This window comes from Pongo pygmaeus, chromosome 17 (genome assembly GCF_028885625.2).
Source record: "Pongo pygmaeus isolate AG05252 chromosome 17, NHGRI_mPonPyg2-v2.0_pri, whole genome shotgun sequence".
In the NCBI taxonomy this organism is placed as follows: domain Eukaryota; kingdom Metazoa; phylum Chordata; class Mammalia; order Primates; family Hominidae; genus Pongo; species Pongo pygmaeus.
This window is the reverse complement of record NC_072390.2, coordinates 34,685,827-34,702,566: the sequence shown is the minus strand read 5'-3', so window position 1 is coordinate 34,702,566 and position 16,740 is coordinate 34,685,827. Positions and strand designations below refer to the sequence as shown.

The 16,740-nt window shown below is 38.2% G+C and overlaps 1 protein-coding gene across 9 annotated transcripts in view; it reads right to left on the bottom strand.

Annotated features, from left to right (window-relative positions):
• YES1 (YES proto-oncogene 1, Src family tyrosine kinase) overlaps positions 1-16,740 on the bottom strand; it is a 90,760-nt gene that overhangs the window by 15,857 nt on the left and 58,163 nt on the right. For all 9 annotated transcript variants that reach the window (XM_054460318.2, XM_063653470.1, XM_054460319.2 and 6 more), the window contains 7 exons: positions 13,856-13,955; positions 10,395-10,493; positions 8,419-8,522; positions 8,179-8,328; positions 5,737-5,892; positions 5,395-5,574; positions 2,188-2,264 (listed from right to left, as the gene is read on the bottom strand). In XM_054460318.2, the coding sequence (XP_054316293.1) occupies positions 2,188-2,264; positions 5,395-5,574; positions 5,737-5,892; positions 8,179-8,328; positions 8,419-8,522; positions 10,395-10,493; positions 13,856-13,955 (866 nt within the window). The remainder of the gene's footprint in view (positions 1-2,187; positions 2,265-5,394; positions 5,575-5,736; positions 5,893-8,178; positions 8,329-8,418; positions 8,523-10,394; positions 10,494-13,855; positions 13,956-16,740) is intronic.

Here is a 16,740-nt window from a genome sequence, read left to right as displayed (position 1 = left end):
CTGGATACAAGCTCATCAAGGTCTCTATCAGGCACAATCTAAGATGACATGGTGATAAAGGTATTAACCACAAGGTACAGGTTCCCAAACTACAGCTTGTAGGCCAAATGTGGCCTGTAGCCTGTTTTTGCATAGCCAGAGAACTAAAACTGTTTTTTACATTTTGACTGATTGACTGAGATGGGGTCTCACTCTGTCACGCAGGTTGGAGTGCAGTGGTGCAATCGTGGCTCACTGCAATCTCTATCTTCTAGGCTCAAGCAATTTTCCCACCTCAGCCTACTGAGTAGCTGGGACTTAGGCATGCGCCACCACACCCAGCTAATGTTTGTATTTTTTTGTAGAGATGGGGTTTCACCATGTTGCCCAGGCCCCACAAAGCGAGATTATAGGAGCCATCTCGCACAGCCTGGTTTTTACATTTTTAAAGGGTTGTAAAAAGAAAAAAGTATGACAGATTGGATGTGGCTCACAAAACCTAATTTTTTTTTTTAAAACAAAAATGGATTGCCAACCTCCCCTACCACAGAGTGTCTAACTCAGAAGCATGAACTGGCCTGGCATATGCCTGTCGCCTATGTATAGTTTCTCAGTATAAAGTTTTTCGGAATTGTCAGATTCTGTGGACATTTGGAGGCTAGGAGGTAAGATTCCAAAACCAGCATGTCAACCAAAGCCAACAATAAGGCCTCTCAAATACCTACCACATATCTGAAGAGAAACTTTTAACAGTTTTCACTATATATTTAAAACAAAAAGTCAGAAGAGTAAAAAAGTCCCATTTTAAACTGTATATATACCATCTTAATTCTTGTGTTGGACTATAGTAAATAAAAAATTCAGGCGGGGCACGGTGGCTCACGCCTGTAATCCTAGCACTTTGGGAGGCCAAGGTGGGCGGATCATGAAGTCAGGAGATCAAGACCATCCTGGCTAACACGGTGAAACCCCGTCTCTACTAAAAATACAAAAAATCAGCCGGGCGTGGTGGCGGGCACCTGTAGTCCCAGCTACTCGGGAGGCTGAGGCGGGAGAATGGTGTGAACCTGGGAGGCGGAGCTTGCAATGAGCCGAGGTTGCCGTGAGCCAAGATCTCGCCATTGCACTCCAGCCTGGGCGACAGAGCGAGACTCCTGTCTCAAAAAAAAAAAAAAAAATTCAGCATACACTTTAGATTACTAATATTTTCTTTGGAACAGCACTCATCCATTTTAATTTTCTTAAAATTATCTGTTGAAATATAAATACATATAGACTTTACATTTATGGAAACATCTATTTTCTTTTTTTTTTTCTTGAGATGGAGTCTCGCTCTTGTTGCTCAGGCTGGAGTGCAATGGCGAGATCTTCGCTCACGGCAACCTCTGCCTCCCGGGTTCAAGCGATTCTCCTGCCTCAGCCTCCTGAGTAGCTGGGATTACAGGCGCCTGCCACCACGCCTGGCTAATTTTTAGTATTTTTAGTAGAGACAGAGTTTCACCATGTTGGCCAGGCTGGTCTCGAACTCCTGACCTCAAGTGATCCACCCGCCTCGGCCTCTCAAAGTGCTGAGATTACAAACGTGAGCCACCGCACCTGGCCTGTAAACATCTATTTTCTAAGAAACTGTATGATACAGGACAGCACTGGACTAAGAGTTAGATAGCTGGTTCTAATACTCGTTCTGTTACTAACAAGTTATGTGAATTTTAGATACCTCTCATCTTTTGATACTTCATTAATCTGTATCATTAAGAGCTCAAATTGGATTATCTCTGATGTTCCTGCCAGTTCTAAAATTCCATTATTGGCCAGGTAATCCCAATACTTTGGGAGGCTGAGGTGGGAGGATCCTTTGAGCCAAGGATTTTGAGACCAGCCTAAGCAACATAGAGAGATCCCTGTGTCTACAAAAAAAATATTTTTTTAAATTAGCTGGGAATGGTGGCTGGTGCCTGCAGTCCCAGCTACTCAGGAGGCTGAGGTGAGAGGATTGCTAGAGCCCAAGAATTCAAGGCTCTTCAAGCACGGAGCTATCAGTGCACCACTGCATTCCACCCTGGGTGGCAGAATGAGACTCTGTCTCTAAAAAAATAAAAAATAAAAATAAAATCCCACCATTTCACTACATATAATATTCTGGTAAGATTATTCCACATTTTAATTTACACTTTCAATTCAAATGGATACATGTACATATACAGATACCTGAGCAGCCATGTCAACCAGCTGTGGAAGCTTCAAATACTTTCCATCTCCTTCCTTAAGGAAATCTAATAAGCTTCCTGTAACAGACAGCAAGATATTCATAAAAAATAAGCAAATCTTATATTAGGATTGAAATGAATACTCCTCCACCCCAAATCACAACACAAAACTTCTTAGCTTTTCATTTTTTAAAATTTTGTGCAGTTTTGGAGTTTCCAAATAATTATCTAGATCCCAGAAGAGGTCTCTAAGCTGAAATTTTGAAAACTTCTCCTGATAACATATGCAAAAAAAGAAAATGCATTAACTTTACCTGACAAGAGGCATTTTTTCCTTGTTTTGATCAATATCCCAATTCTGATTCAAAAAGTAGTATTAAATACTTACATATTTTTAAGTAAATCTGAATCAAGAATTCAGACAACTAGGAATATCTTGGGGGTGGTTAAAACTAAATATAGGTAGCTAAATGAGTTGCTGTGGAACTACTGCTGTGACCAAGCTCTCTCTCTGAAAACTACAAAGTACTATGAATAACAGCAAAGAAAAAGGCTAGAAGTCTGATTACGGCTTCACTATTATTTGTTAAAGCTTATAATCAAGAGAAAACATCACACAAAACCAAATTAAGGCACATTTAAAACATAAAAGTGGTCCATTCTCTTCAGAAGTAACAATGCTATGGAAGACAGGAAGGTTGAGGAATGGCTCTAGATTAAAGGAGACTAAACAGAAATGACAACTAAATGGAATGCCTGACCATAAACTGGATCGGGGAAGTGTAGTTGGTGGACTGGTCCAGAGCTAGGGAGACCAAATTCCAGGTGAAGAAAAAACATGAAAAAAATCATGAAAACAAAGAGCAGAACAGTGGGTTTATGCTGGAGTGCATGGGACAATGAGTTTGGACAGATTATAAAGGGACAAGTGCTAAGTGAATACCAAAATGAGGAATTAAAGAGTTTTAAAAATAGAAAGGACTTTTGTTATCTTGTATTCTAAATCTCTCCCGCCTGGAAATAATTGTACCCAGTGGTCTGACAACACAGAATTTTACCATGTTCTCCCAATTAAATAATTCTTAAAATTAATATACACAGCTAAATGGGCTATCAGCCTTACCTTCATTATATTTCTTATGCTCCAATATCTTTTTTAATTGTTAAAGTCTTTATTTATTTGAAACGGAGTCTCGCTCAGTCACCCAGGCTGGAGTGCAGCAGTGTCATCTTGGCTCACTGCAAACTCTGCCTCCCCGGCTCAAGCCATTCTCGTGCCTCAGCCTCCCAAGCAGCTGGAACTACAGGCACGAGCCACCACGCCCAGCTGTTTTTTGTATTTTTAGCAGAGACGGGGTTTCGCTATGTTGGCCAGGCTGGGATCAAACCCCTGACCTCAAGTGATCTGCCTGCCTCAGCCTCCCAAAGTGCTGGGATTGGAGGCGTGAACCACTGTGCCTAGCCTGCTTCCAATATCTTGATTTAAACAACTTCCCTGTCCTTTTCTCCCTTTTTTGTTTTTTTTTGAGACAGGGTCTCATTTTTTCACCCCAGATGGGAGTGCAGTGGCACAATCACAGCTCACTATGGTCTTAACCTCCTGGGCTCAAGCAATCCTCATGCCTCAGCCTCCTGAGTAGGGAATATATGTGTGCAACCATGTCCTGCTAATTTTTTTAGTTTTTGTAGAGATGAGGTTTCGCCATGTTGCCCAGGTCAGCCACCATGCCTGGCCCTCCCTTCCCCTCTGGTTCATCTAATATACTCTTTGAAAGGGCATATTTGGGCTGGGTGTGGTGGCTTACACCTGTAATCCCAGCACTTTGGGAGGCCAAGGCAGGCTGATCGCTTGATCCCAGGAGTTCCAAACTAGCCTGGGAAACAGGGTGAAATCCCATCTGTAGAAAAATACAAAAATTATCTATGTGTGGTGGCATGCACCTACAATCCCAGCTACTCAGGAGGCTGAGATAAGAGAATCGCTTGAGCCCAGGGAGGTCCAAGCTGCAGAGAAATGTGACTGCACTCCACCCTGAGGGATAGAGTGAGGTCCCACCTCACAAAAAAACAAAAACAACAGACAAACAAACAAACAAAAAAACACCAAGCAAACAAACAAAAAAAATGCCATATTTGGCAACTGTTTGCAGTAGACATTCCTTCCAAAGAGTGCCAGGTGCTTTGGGTGTTTAGGTGTGTTCTGGCTATCAATTAATAGGCTGTATCACTTCTTAACTTTTGATTTCAGTCCCCTTTTGAGGGGAAAAATTTTCCTACAGCAAATATGTAACTTGTAGTTGTCCTTGTCACCACTAGATGGAACTACATCATTGACCAAGACAGACTACTGAAGAGGGTGACATAATTAGTGACTACTGTATATTACTGGTTCAAGAGTAAAAATAATAAAGCAGATCAAATCAAACACATAAAAATCAGGCCTGTCAGCTTATCTGCTGACTTACTAGTTCCTCTAAGTATCATCTGCACAGGGAAAAAGAGGAAAGAGTATCAATCTTCTCTTTATCCTCCTCCTAACTAACCCTGTTACTGAAGATCCCATCTTGTGGTCTAGAGTTAAGGAAAATGAAGAAATTTCCATTGAAGGTAGTGGGGAGGCCAGGCACAGTGGCTCAGGCTGGTAACAGCAGCACTTTGGGAGGCCAAAAAGGGAGGATTGCTTGAGGCCAGGAGTTCAAGACCAGCCTGGGCAACATAGTTGAGACCCCAGTCTCTATTAAAACAAAAAAAAAGAAAAGAAAGCAGTGGGGAAAAAAGTTCCTAGAAGTCCTTAATATAGGAATTATGTTTATATTAAAATAAGAAAACTAATTTATTTTAACTTTACCTTATTTATTTGCTTTAGTACTAAAAATGTAAGTATCTTTCTGATTTTATCATTTTAATTAAATGTGTACAAACCCTTTCTATTTTTCACTCTTCTAGCTTTTCCATTTCTTTTAGTCAAACTTAATTTAAAAATTAATTCAGCCTGCCTACTTTTCCTTTTAAACATCATACTATCCTCTGGAATAACTGGATAATCACTATTCCATTAAACAAAGTGTCAGGTTTCTTCTATCCAAATGTCTACAGAAAAATCTTAAATTAGAAAACAGTATATGATAAGTCTATATGCATACAAATAGAAATAAAGACTCTTAAAAACATTATCAACACGAATACCTAAGGAGATACTAATACATACCTTTTGACATAAATTCAGTGACAATGTAAATTGGTTCTTCAGAAACAACAGCATATAGTGGAACAAGTTTATCATGTCTTAATTTTTTCATTATCTGAGCTTCTTGAAGGAAAGCTTCTGGCATCATTGTACCTGGTTTTAGTGTTTTGATTGCTACTTTCGTGGTTCCATTCCATGTTCCTAAAGAAATAACGCATTTCAGGAATTTATATTTTAAAGGATTTTAGACCAAACTTCAGTGAACAGCACTTCTCTTAAATATTGAAACATATTTTATCATAAATTGTCGCACTTTAATCCACAGCTAAACAATGACAGAAAACAAAAATTCAGGCTTCTTACCCATCCACACTTCGCCAAAACATCCTTGTCCCAGTTTAACCTCTAGTCGCAAAGATTCTCGAGGGATTTCCCAAGCATCTTTTGCTAGACCTTGAGTCTGAGGTTTCACAGTTGGACACACAGTTGTCAACTTGTGGCATAAACCATCAGCATGTTCTAGATAAATGAATAAACTACACTGTAAAATCAATTACAAAAATTAAGGGGCATATAGTGTATCAATGTTTTAAGTTTAAACTGTAGAAAAACAAAAACAGAAGTCCTTTCAAGTTTTACTCTAAAAGCACAAAACAAAAAGGGAGTTGTCCATAAGCAGCAAAACATGAAATATACATAAGTGAAACATTTTGTAAAATTTATTTTTAAGGCCAGGCAAGGTGGCTCACGTCTGTAATCCCAGCACTTTGAGAGGTTGAGGTGGATGAATCCACGAGGTCAGGAGTTCGAGACTAGCCTGGCCAATACAGTGAAACGCTGTCTCTACTAAAAATACAAAAATTAGCCGGGCATGGTGGTGCATGCCTGTAGTCTCAGCTACTAAGGAGGCTGAGGCAGATGAATCGCTTGAACCCAGGAGGCAGAGGTTGCAGTGAGCCAAAATTGCACCACTGCACTTTAGCCTGGGTGACATGGTGAGATTCTGACTCAAAAAAAATAAAAAAAAAAAAGTGTTATTATTTACTACTTAGTATGTATATACTAATATATAGTAAATATATTGTATTTACTAAATACTTAGTATGTATATACTAATATATAGTAAATATATTAGTATATTTACTAAATACTTAGTATAACTTAAAATATATATATTTTTTAAGTTATTATTTACTAAATACTTAGTATGTTCCAGTATTGTGCTAAATTAGCACTTCAAAAGTATCTCATATAAATGAAGCTTTGAAAACATATGCAACTTTCCCCCAAGGCCCTGCAGTTAGTAAATGGTAGAGATGGGATTCAAATCTAGGTCTGTCTGCTTCCAAAGTTCTGCCTTTGTACACTGGGTTTTACTAATTCTCAAAGAGAATGTTATCATTAAATGTTATTATCTAATAGCCAGTAATTTGTAAGAGGCATACCAAAAAATCACGGAAAAAGTTCATTTAGGATCATTTAGGAGTTTTCTTTTTTTTTTCTTTTTTTTTTTTGAGATGGAGTCTCACTCTGTCGCCCAGGATGGAGTGCAGTGGTGTGATCTCAGCTCACTGCAACTTCTACCTCCTGGGTTCAAGTGATTCTCCTGCCTCAGCCTCCCAAGTAGCTGAGCCTACAGGTGCATGCCACCACGCCTGGCTAAATTTTTTTATATTTTAATAAAGATAGGGTTTTGCCATGTTGCCCAGGCTGGTCTCGAACTCCTGACCTCAAGGGATCTGTCTGTTTCGGCCTCCCAAAGTGGTGGGATTACAGGCATGAGCCACCGCGCCTGGCCCTTTTTTTTTTTTTTTAAAGAGATGAGGTCTTGCTATGTTGCCCAGGCTGTTCTTGAACTCCTGGCCTCAAGTGATCCTCCTGCATCGGTAGTTGGGATTAAAGGCACAATCCACCATGCCTAGCAGGAGACTGATTTTTTTAAATAAGGGAGACACAAAGTCAGGGAACCCTAGATTCATAACAGCTTGACTTGTGAATTCTGCTTATACAATCTTTCTTATTATAAATGAGACATGTTCTCTCCTATTCTCACTAAAATAACTACATAAATTCACATTGTGACAAAGGCAATTACAAGTGATGCCACTGCTTGGTAACACGCTTGATCAATGTCAAGATTGCTGGCTGACTTGATAGACTGTTTGCAGCTAGCTGTCATTGAAGACATTACCATGGAAACATCCCCTCTCCTAGTATTAATCATGTAAAGACTTTCAGGTGCATTCATATGCCAAATTGATAATGAAAAATTTTGAGACAGAAGATTCTAATATTAAATACCTTCGGAGGTCCTTGAAAGACAAAAATGTCTATAATTGCTATAGGTTAATTTTCTAGGATAAGAAAAATGCATCGTCAGACCAAATTTCATGGATTTATACTTTAGGAAAGCTTATGTGATCCAGCCCATGCAGAGGAAGGTAATCCTTCTGACATAGCTTTTTCTGTTACCCAATGTTTAGTTTTACTTACTAAGTGTCCATAAATATTTGCTTTTAGGTTTATTTTCATAATGTACATGTGGTGAAATGAACTCCAATGTAAATACTATGCCAGTAAGATATAAGGACCCAAATGATGAAAGTCTATTAGCACATTATCTGAGTAGCACAATGCAAGTACTAAGTATTACCTGTTCCTCCCTTTAGAATACAACAGACATTTATTGGGCATGTATTATGTGTAAATAAGTGTGTTAAATCTTAAAAGAAATGAGGATATGGATTTTGTCCTCATAAACTAGAATGTGAAGAAATAATTTTTACCTTTGAAATATTCACATACCTGTGTAGTGTTTCACCAATTTCTGCAGAGTATCAAATTGTGCTCTGGTTGTGATATAGTATCCACCATTGTCAAGTTTCCTAATTTTGTAGTGTTTCACATTGTCGCCCCTTACCTCATCCCAATCACGAATAGAAAGGGAATAAGCACCTGGGTGAAAAATAAATACTTTCACTGTATCTTTCTCAAAACACTGCCCCAAGAGATTTTATACTTATACTAATATAACAATATTCATACCTTTAGTAGTTTCACTCTCTCTTACTAAGAAAATACCTCGTTGATTTCCAGGATTCAGAAGTAATCTTTCAGCATCTTTTCTCCCCATTTTGCCAAAATACCATCTGGAAAAAAATTAAGTGTTTTGAATTGAAAAGTATGAGGTTCAGAAAAATCATACACAAGTGTCAGTAAGAATGGACTGGGATAGGTTTGGATGACAAAGAATAGCTAGAGGACACAGCTCAAAATACAGGAAAATGTAAGAGTTTTATTGATTTAAATAGTAATATCACAAATATTACTGTTAGAATATACTCTTATAGTATTTTTATGTATTAACTACTCAATGTGTCTCTTAAAACTCCACCTGACAGTCACAGGAACAGTAAATGGAGAAGGAAACGCAGCAAAATAGCAGATCCTTTCTGTCAGTCACAAATGGAAATATTAAGACTATGACAGGAAGAATAGAAGTGGTTCCTTGGTAACAGCGTCATCATCTGCATTCAGTAAGACACAGGTATATCATACCCAAATTATTAGTAACTCTAAATATGTGTGGGTTTAATTTAATAAGGTTTTGTGAATAAAATGACAGTGTCTGCTATGGAAGAGCTCACAGAAAACTGGAGAAGAAAGACAAAAGAACAGAACAGAAAGTAAGAAGCACCATAGTAGAACAAAGAGTTATTGAGACACATTACAAATTATTAATAAAAGCAAACAAACATTGATAGAGCACCTATCATATACAAGGTACTGTGTTAAGTGTTATAATATGAAAATAAACTAGCGTTTATGAATCCCAGATAAACTGGTTTAACCTAAAAGTAGTATGTCACTGAAGGTGAATTTTGACTTTTTACAAGTTGCAAAAATAGGACACAGAACTCCCATAACACCCTACAATAAACCCTACAACTAGGTTCCCCAATGGCTAACATTTTGCTTTGTCATACTCTCTCCCTCTATATATGTATGTGTGTGCATGTATATATATACATATGTATTTTTTCTTAACTAATTGTAAGTTGCAAACATGCTGAATTAGTACCTCAAATACTTCAGTGTGTACTTGCTAAAAGAGAAGGATACTTTCCTACATAACTACAATGCAAGTGCCTAAATCAAGACGTTAACAGTCATATAAAACTAACTGAAAGTAATATTCTTTCATGGGCATATTACTTTTATAATCATAAAATGATAATAAATCTCTGAAATATTTCAAAAATAGTAAAACCTTAAAGAATGTAAGTCTTTGGGCCAGGCACAATGGCTCACGCCTGTGATCCTAGGACTTTGGGAGGCTGAAGCGGGTGGATCACTTGAGGTCAGGAGTTTGAGACCAGCCTGGCCAACAGGCGAAACCCCGTCTCTACTAAAAATACAAAAATTAGCTGGGCGTGGTGGTGCATGCCTGTAGTCCCAGCTACTTGGGAGGCTGAGGCAGGAGAATTGCTTGAGCCTAGGAGGTGGAGGTTGCAGTGAGCCGAGATCACGCCACTGCACTCCAGCCTGGGCGACAGAGCCAAGACCCTGTCTCAAAAAAAAGAAGAATGTAAGTCTTGGCATCATAAATATGGGATACATATATATACCAATATACCCATCCCTATCAACACACCCCCACATATAAGCTGTAAGTTAAAAAATAAGTCAAGGCAGGGAATGAGGATAATCTGAAGGCAAATTTTTGAAGTGAGACAGTCTGAAAAATATGCAAAAGGCTTACAGATACATATTTAAGTGAAAACATAAAACAGAGACTAGGCATAAGGAAATATGACTGATGCAGATTCGTTTATGATCCTACTCTAAGTGAATAGTATGACATTAGCTATTAATTTTTAAGTAACATCTATTAATATGATACATTAGCTGTATTAAGACTGGTATGTAATTCTGTGTGTGTAAAGTTGTGGCTAAGTAGAATGTGCATTAAAACATTTTGAAAATCAAAATAATTAATAAAATATGAAGTAGTGCCATACTCTTCTGCCTGAATGGAATCTGCAGGCGCTACATAATTGCTCGGGATATAACCATTCTTTCCTGTAGCGATTGATCTTGCTTCCCACCAATCTCCTTCCCTGCAACAAATAAAACAGCAATCACCGCAACGTAGACTATTGCCCAAGGTACAATATATTGCAGTGCTATCTTGTATCTGAAGTAAACAAAGGGTATTACTTTCATTTTTTATTTATGCATTCATTGGGTGAAGAATTAAACTCAAAGAATGATATTAAAAAATAGGTTACATGAATTAAAGGAAGCACAATTGCATACTTCTGCTCCAAATAAAGCCTCAAAATCCTACACACTTAGTTATTTCTTTTTTTAACACAATTCTTTCAACCTAAGACAGACTACAGTGAATAAAACAATCTGGGAGGTAAATCTTTCAAATTACTCAGTTTTTTTTTTTTTTTTTTTTAAAGCTTTAAGGTGTAATTTGCATGCCATAAAATTCCCTCACTTAAGATGTACAATTCACTAATTTTTAATATATTCACAGAGTTGTACAACCATTATCACAATCAATTTTAGAACATTTTCATCACCCCCAAAAGAAACTCTGTACCCATTAGCAGTCACTCTGCACCCCCAACTCCCTCCAACCACTGTCAACCACTAATCAGCTTTCTGTCTCTGTGGATATGCCCACTGCATGCACTTTATATAAATGGAAATATGTGCATTCATGTGGTCTTTTGTAACTGACTTCTTTTACTTGGCATAATTTTTTAAAGGTTCATCTAGGTTATAGCATGTCTATCAGTAGTTCATTCTTTACTGCCAAATGCTTTTCTCTTTACAGTACATAAAATTGTAATATTCTTTTTTACTCATTTTAGATAAAAAAAAATCACAATGCTCTAACATTCCTGTAGCCAGACAATTAACAATGAGCAACAAAGTTAAAAACTGAATTTCTGGGCCAGGCGTAGTGGCTCAAGCCTGTAATCCCAGCACTTTGGGAGGCTGAGGCAGGCAGATCACCTGAGGTCCGGAGTTCGAGACCGGTCTGGTCAACATGGTGAAATCTGGTCTCTACCAAAAATATAAAAATTAGCTAGACGCAGCAGCGTGCACCTGTAGTCCCAGCTACTTAGGAGGCTGAGTCAGTAGAATCGCTTGAACCTGGGAGGTGGAGGTTGCAGTGAGCCGAGATCATGCCACTGGACTCCAGCCTGAGCTACAGAGCGAGACTCCATCTAAAAAAAACAAAGAAACAAAACAAAACAAACAAAAACCCAAAAACACTGCATTTCTGGCCGGGCGCGGTGGCTTATGCCTGCAATCCCAGTACTTTGGGAGGCTGGGGTGGGCAGATCACCTGAGGTCAGGAGTTCATGACCAGCCTGGCCAACATGGTGAATGAAACCCTGTCTCTACTAAAAATACAAAAATTAGCTGGGAGTGGTGGCGTGTGCCTGTAATCCCAGTTACTCAGAAGACTGAGGCAGGAGAATCGCTTGAACCTGGGAGGCAGAGTTTGCAGTCAGCCAAGATCATGCCATTGCACTCCAGCCTGGGTGACAAGAGCAAAACTCCATCTCAAAAAAACAAAATCAAAACAAAAAAAACCCTGAATTTCTAGAATAATGCATACTTATAAAAATGTTATCTAGAAATATTCCAGTAAGACCAAAATTAAATTATAATTCATAACATGAGAACTACATGTGGTTTATAACACACATAGGCCCTCATTTTTTCAAAATTAATGTGAAAAGACCAAATACAATCAGTCTTTAAATAGGAAGATAGATATGGTATTTGTTACTAAAGATTAAATGCATGTTTTGCTTCACCAAAGATAAAAACTGAAAAGGCACTGTCTAAATTGTTATAAATGCCTAGACAAATTTGCTCTCTAGAAAATGAATGAAAAATCCCTCAGTAATTCAAATATTTAGAAACTCATACACTTGGTTTGTGGTTCCTCATATATACTAAGCACTTTCAGATACACAAACCAAAAACCTTGTATTTGATCTTGCTAAGCATTCATTGATTCACTCTAACATTTACTGAATACTTATTAAGTGACAGACTTTAGAGTGTGCTGGAAATAAAAGTAAAAAGACAGTCCTTGACTTCAAGGAATTCACAGTCTAGAGCTGGGTTTTCCAACTTCAGCACTATTGACACCTTGGACTTGATCATTCTTTGTTGTGGGAGGCTGCTGTGTGCGTTTTAAGATATTTACCAATATCCCGGGCCTCTACTCACTAGAAGACAGCGGCAGCACCCCAACTGTGACAACCAAAAATGTCTCCAGATATTGCCAAATACCCCCTGGGTGATTCTGTCCCAGGTTGAGAACCATTGGTCTAAAAGAATAACAAGCAAGTGACAAATTGTAATTCAAAATGTGATGAGAGCTATGATTGAGGTTTGCATAGGGTGCTACGTAAACACCTAAGAGAGATACTTAATCCAGCAGGAGATAAGGACTGGGCCAGGCAGGGGAGGAAGAATGTAAGAAAAGGCATCTTCAGAAAGGACATATTAACTATATTTTGAAGGGTGAGTAGGATTAGCTAAATAAAGGAAAGAAATGGAAAGATGAGAAATCACATTCCAGAAAAAATAAACAGTATGTGTGAAAGCACGAGAGTGTAAGAAACTCCAGTGTACTCAGAAAATTGCAAGTAATTCAATATGTCTGGGTAGCAGAGTCAGAAGAGGGGAGAAGCACATAGTAAATTCTCAATGAATGATTGTTGTTATTATTGTTGTTTTCCTTTTATTTTGATGACAAGTGGTAAGTACTGAATATTTTAAAAGTAGAAGGATATGACCATATTTTATGTTCCGGAACAATAACTGGTAGCAGATGGGAACAAGGATGGAAGAAAATATGACTGGAAGCAGACCATAAATATATATTTTGAGAAGTTACAAAGTGGTCATTACGCTTGCTAATGAAATTATTCGATCTACTTTCTACAACGAGCATCAAATTTTCTACAGTGTACCTCTAGACAAAAAGTCTAAGTGTCATATAAGGAAAAAAAAACTTAAATTTCATCAATTGGAAAGTAGATGGGTTCCTTACCCAACTTTACCCCTCCTTTTTTTAATAGAATGAGACAAGATCTTTAAACCATCTGGTACTTAGAAAAATAGGAGCATCGAACTCTCTTCATAAAGTTTTTTTAAAAAAATAATACACTTGCATGTACTCCCCTCAGTAACTCTTCATTCTTAAATCTCTACTGTTTATGGCAGAACCACAGCAGCACAAATTGTAGAAGTAATAACTTCTGGCTACAGCAGCAGTGTTACAACATGCATCTAAAGAAGCCAATGCATCGTTAAACACAGTGGGCAGCCCATGCCCTACCTCTCTCATCAGTGGATCATCAACTAGCTCAGTGGTCTCTGTGTAAAGACCAGATTTCTGTCAGTATTTCTCTCACAAAATATTCATGACACTTACGTATTGTTAATTATTTGAAATCTTTCACCCTTCTTAAATGAAAGGTCTTCTGTAGTTCTAGCTTCATAATCATATAAGGCCACAAATATCGTAACACCACCTATCAGAGGGAAAAAAGACCAAGGTAAATTATGTAGCTAAGTTAACAAAACAGAAAAAAAGAACTATTGCCAGCCAAAAAAAAAAAAAAGAAGCTTAAAGATAGTTTTTTCTGTAGTCTCCAGAAACTATTTTTAGAAGTTGGAACTACTGAAGAATTTTAAAGTAGAGAGACATGACCATATTTTACGTTCTGGGACAATAACTCAATAACTGGTAGCAATAACTACTCTTAAACTCTCTGAAGACCTTCCATAAAACTACTGTATTCTACAAATTATAAAACTCTGTAGACTTGGAGAAACAAATTTAATTTTGTTTCTTTTTGAGACAAAGTCTCACTCTGTCACCCAGGCTGGAGTGCAGTCGTGTGATCTTGGCTTGCTGTAACCTCTGCCTCCTAGGTTCAAGCGATTCTCATGCCTCAGCCTCCCAAGTAGCTGGGATTACAGGCATGTGCTGCCACACCTAGTTAATTTTTTTGTATTTTTAGTAGAGACAGGATTTCACTGGGTTGGCCAGGCTGGTTTTGAACTCCTGGCCCCAAGTGATTCGCCTGCCTTGACCTCCCAAAGTGCTGGGATTACAGACGTGAGCCACTGTGCCCAGCCAACAAATTTAATTTTGACTCATTGTAGCAACATCTCAGGCTTGGAAATGCAGTCAAATTTCAAATCAATTATTTGACAGAAAAAGCATTGATGAGTACTATAAACTAGTGGGGCAGTGTTCTTCATATAAATAATGAATGAACAATTGCATCTAATCATTACCAGTAATAACTAATTTACTAGTTTTAGCAAAATTATTACATATTTAACACTTCAAAATGTCATGTTTTGTCTTAAATGGTATCAGATGGTCACAGAGGCTCACGTCTGTAATCTCAGCACTTTGGGAGGCCGAGGTGGGCAAATTACTTGAGGCCAGGAGTTCGAGACCTGCCTGGTCAACAGGGCGAAACCCTGTCTGTACTAAAAATACAAAAATTAGCCAGGCATGGTGGCGCATGCCTGTAATCTCAGCTACTTGGGAGGTTGAGACAGGAGAATCGCTTGAAACCCGGAAGTGGAGGTTGCCATGAGCCGAGATTATGCCACTGCACTCTAGCCTGGGTGACACAGCGAGACTCTGTATCAAAAAAATAAATAAAATAAAATGGTATGGATGATATGAATTATAAAGTATAAATTCAAAAACTAAACTGTCATCTTTAGCATTATGTGCAGATGCTTAAAGAGATTAGCATACTGAACAGCCAAACTATTATTTGCAAACAAAACAAATAATAAAACAGATGTATACAATATGCATGACATCTCAGTGTTAAAATTATTCAAGGCAGGTATTCAGGTTAAAAACCCCATAATATATTAATATTCTTTTAAAAAACTGTATATATTTATTGTATACAACATGATGCTTTGAAATATATATACATTGTGGAATGGCTAAGTAGAGCTAATTAACATATGCATTGCATCACATATCATTTTTGTGGTGACAACACTTAAAATTTTGTTAGTAATTTTCAAGAATACAATATATTGTTATTAACCGTGTTCTACAATAGATCTCTTGAACTTACTCCTATCTAAATTTTGTATCCTTTAGCCAACATATTTTTAATTTGAATATGTATATACTCTACTCAATATAATCCCACTGACTTGTCAGATCAAAAAAAAAATTTTTCTTTTTTGAGACGGAGTCTTGCTCTGTTGCCCAGGCTGGAGTGCAGTGGCACGATCTGGGCTCACCACAACCTCACCTCCTGGGTTCAAGTGATTCTCCTGCCTCAGCATCCTGAGTAGCTGGGATTACAGGCGTGCACCTCCACGCCCAGCTAATTTTTGTTTGTAGAGATGGGGTTTCACCATGTTGGCCAGGCTGGTCTCAAACTCCTGACCTCAAGTGATCTACCTGAGTCGGCCTCCCAAAGTGCTAGAATTAAAGGTGTGAGCCACCGTGCCCGGCCGACATCTTTACTTGAATGTCTAATAAGCATTTAAAATTTATTACAAAACATAGATCTTGATTTTTCTCCTCTAACCTATATTTACATACCCAAGTCTTTCCTACCTAAGTAAATGGCCCTACCATCTAATCAGGTACTCAAGCCGAGTCCATTACTAGTGCTATCAGTTTTACCTCTAAAATACTATTTACTTTCCATTTCCACTGCTGCTACCCTAACCCAAGTCCTTGTCATTTCTCACAGGGACTGGGCGGACTACTAAGAGTGCTAGTCTCATCTGCTTCTATACTGCTTCTCTACCATCCATTCTCCACACAGATGTCAGAGTCAGTTTTTCTCAAAAGAAAATTCAATCAAATCCTTTACTTAATCTCTTCAGTAGTTTCTTCCTAGCTTTGAATAAAACCTAAACTCCCTACCAGAGTCTATGGGGACCTGAGTAATCGTGGTCTCTTAACTCTTCAATCCCATATAATACAATTCTCCCCTCTGTTTATACTAGTCTCCACACTAATACTCAAAATCTCCAAGTCTCTCTGTATCTCCTAAATGTTGCATTTGTTATTTCCTCTCTCTAGAAAGCTCTTTCCCAGGATTGCACGTAGGTAGGTCATTCTTACTTATCAAATCTCAGCTCAAGGCCGGGCGCGGTGGCTCACGCATGTAATCCCAGCACTTTGTGAGGCCAAGGCAGGCACATCCCCTAAATCAGGAGTTCAAGACCAGCCTGGCCAATGTGGTGAAACCCCGTCTCTACTAAAGTACAAAAAAAATTAGCCGGGTGCCGTGGTGTGTTTCTTGTTATCTC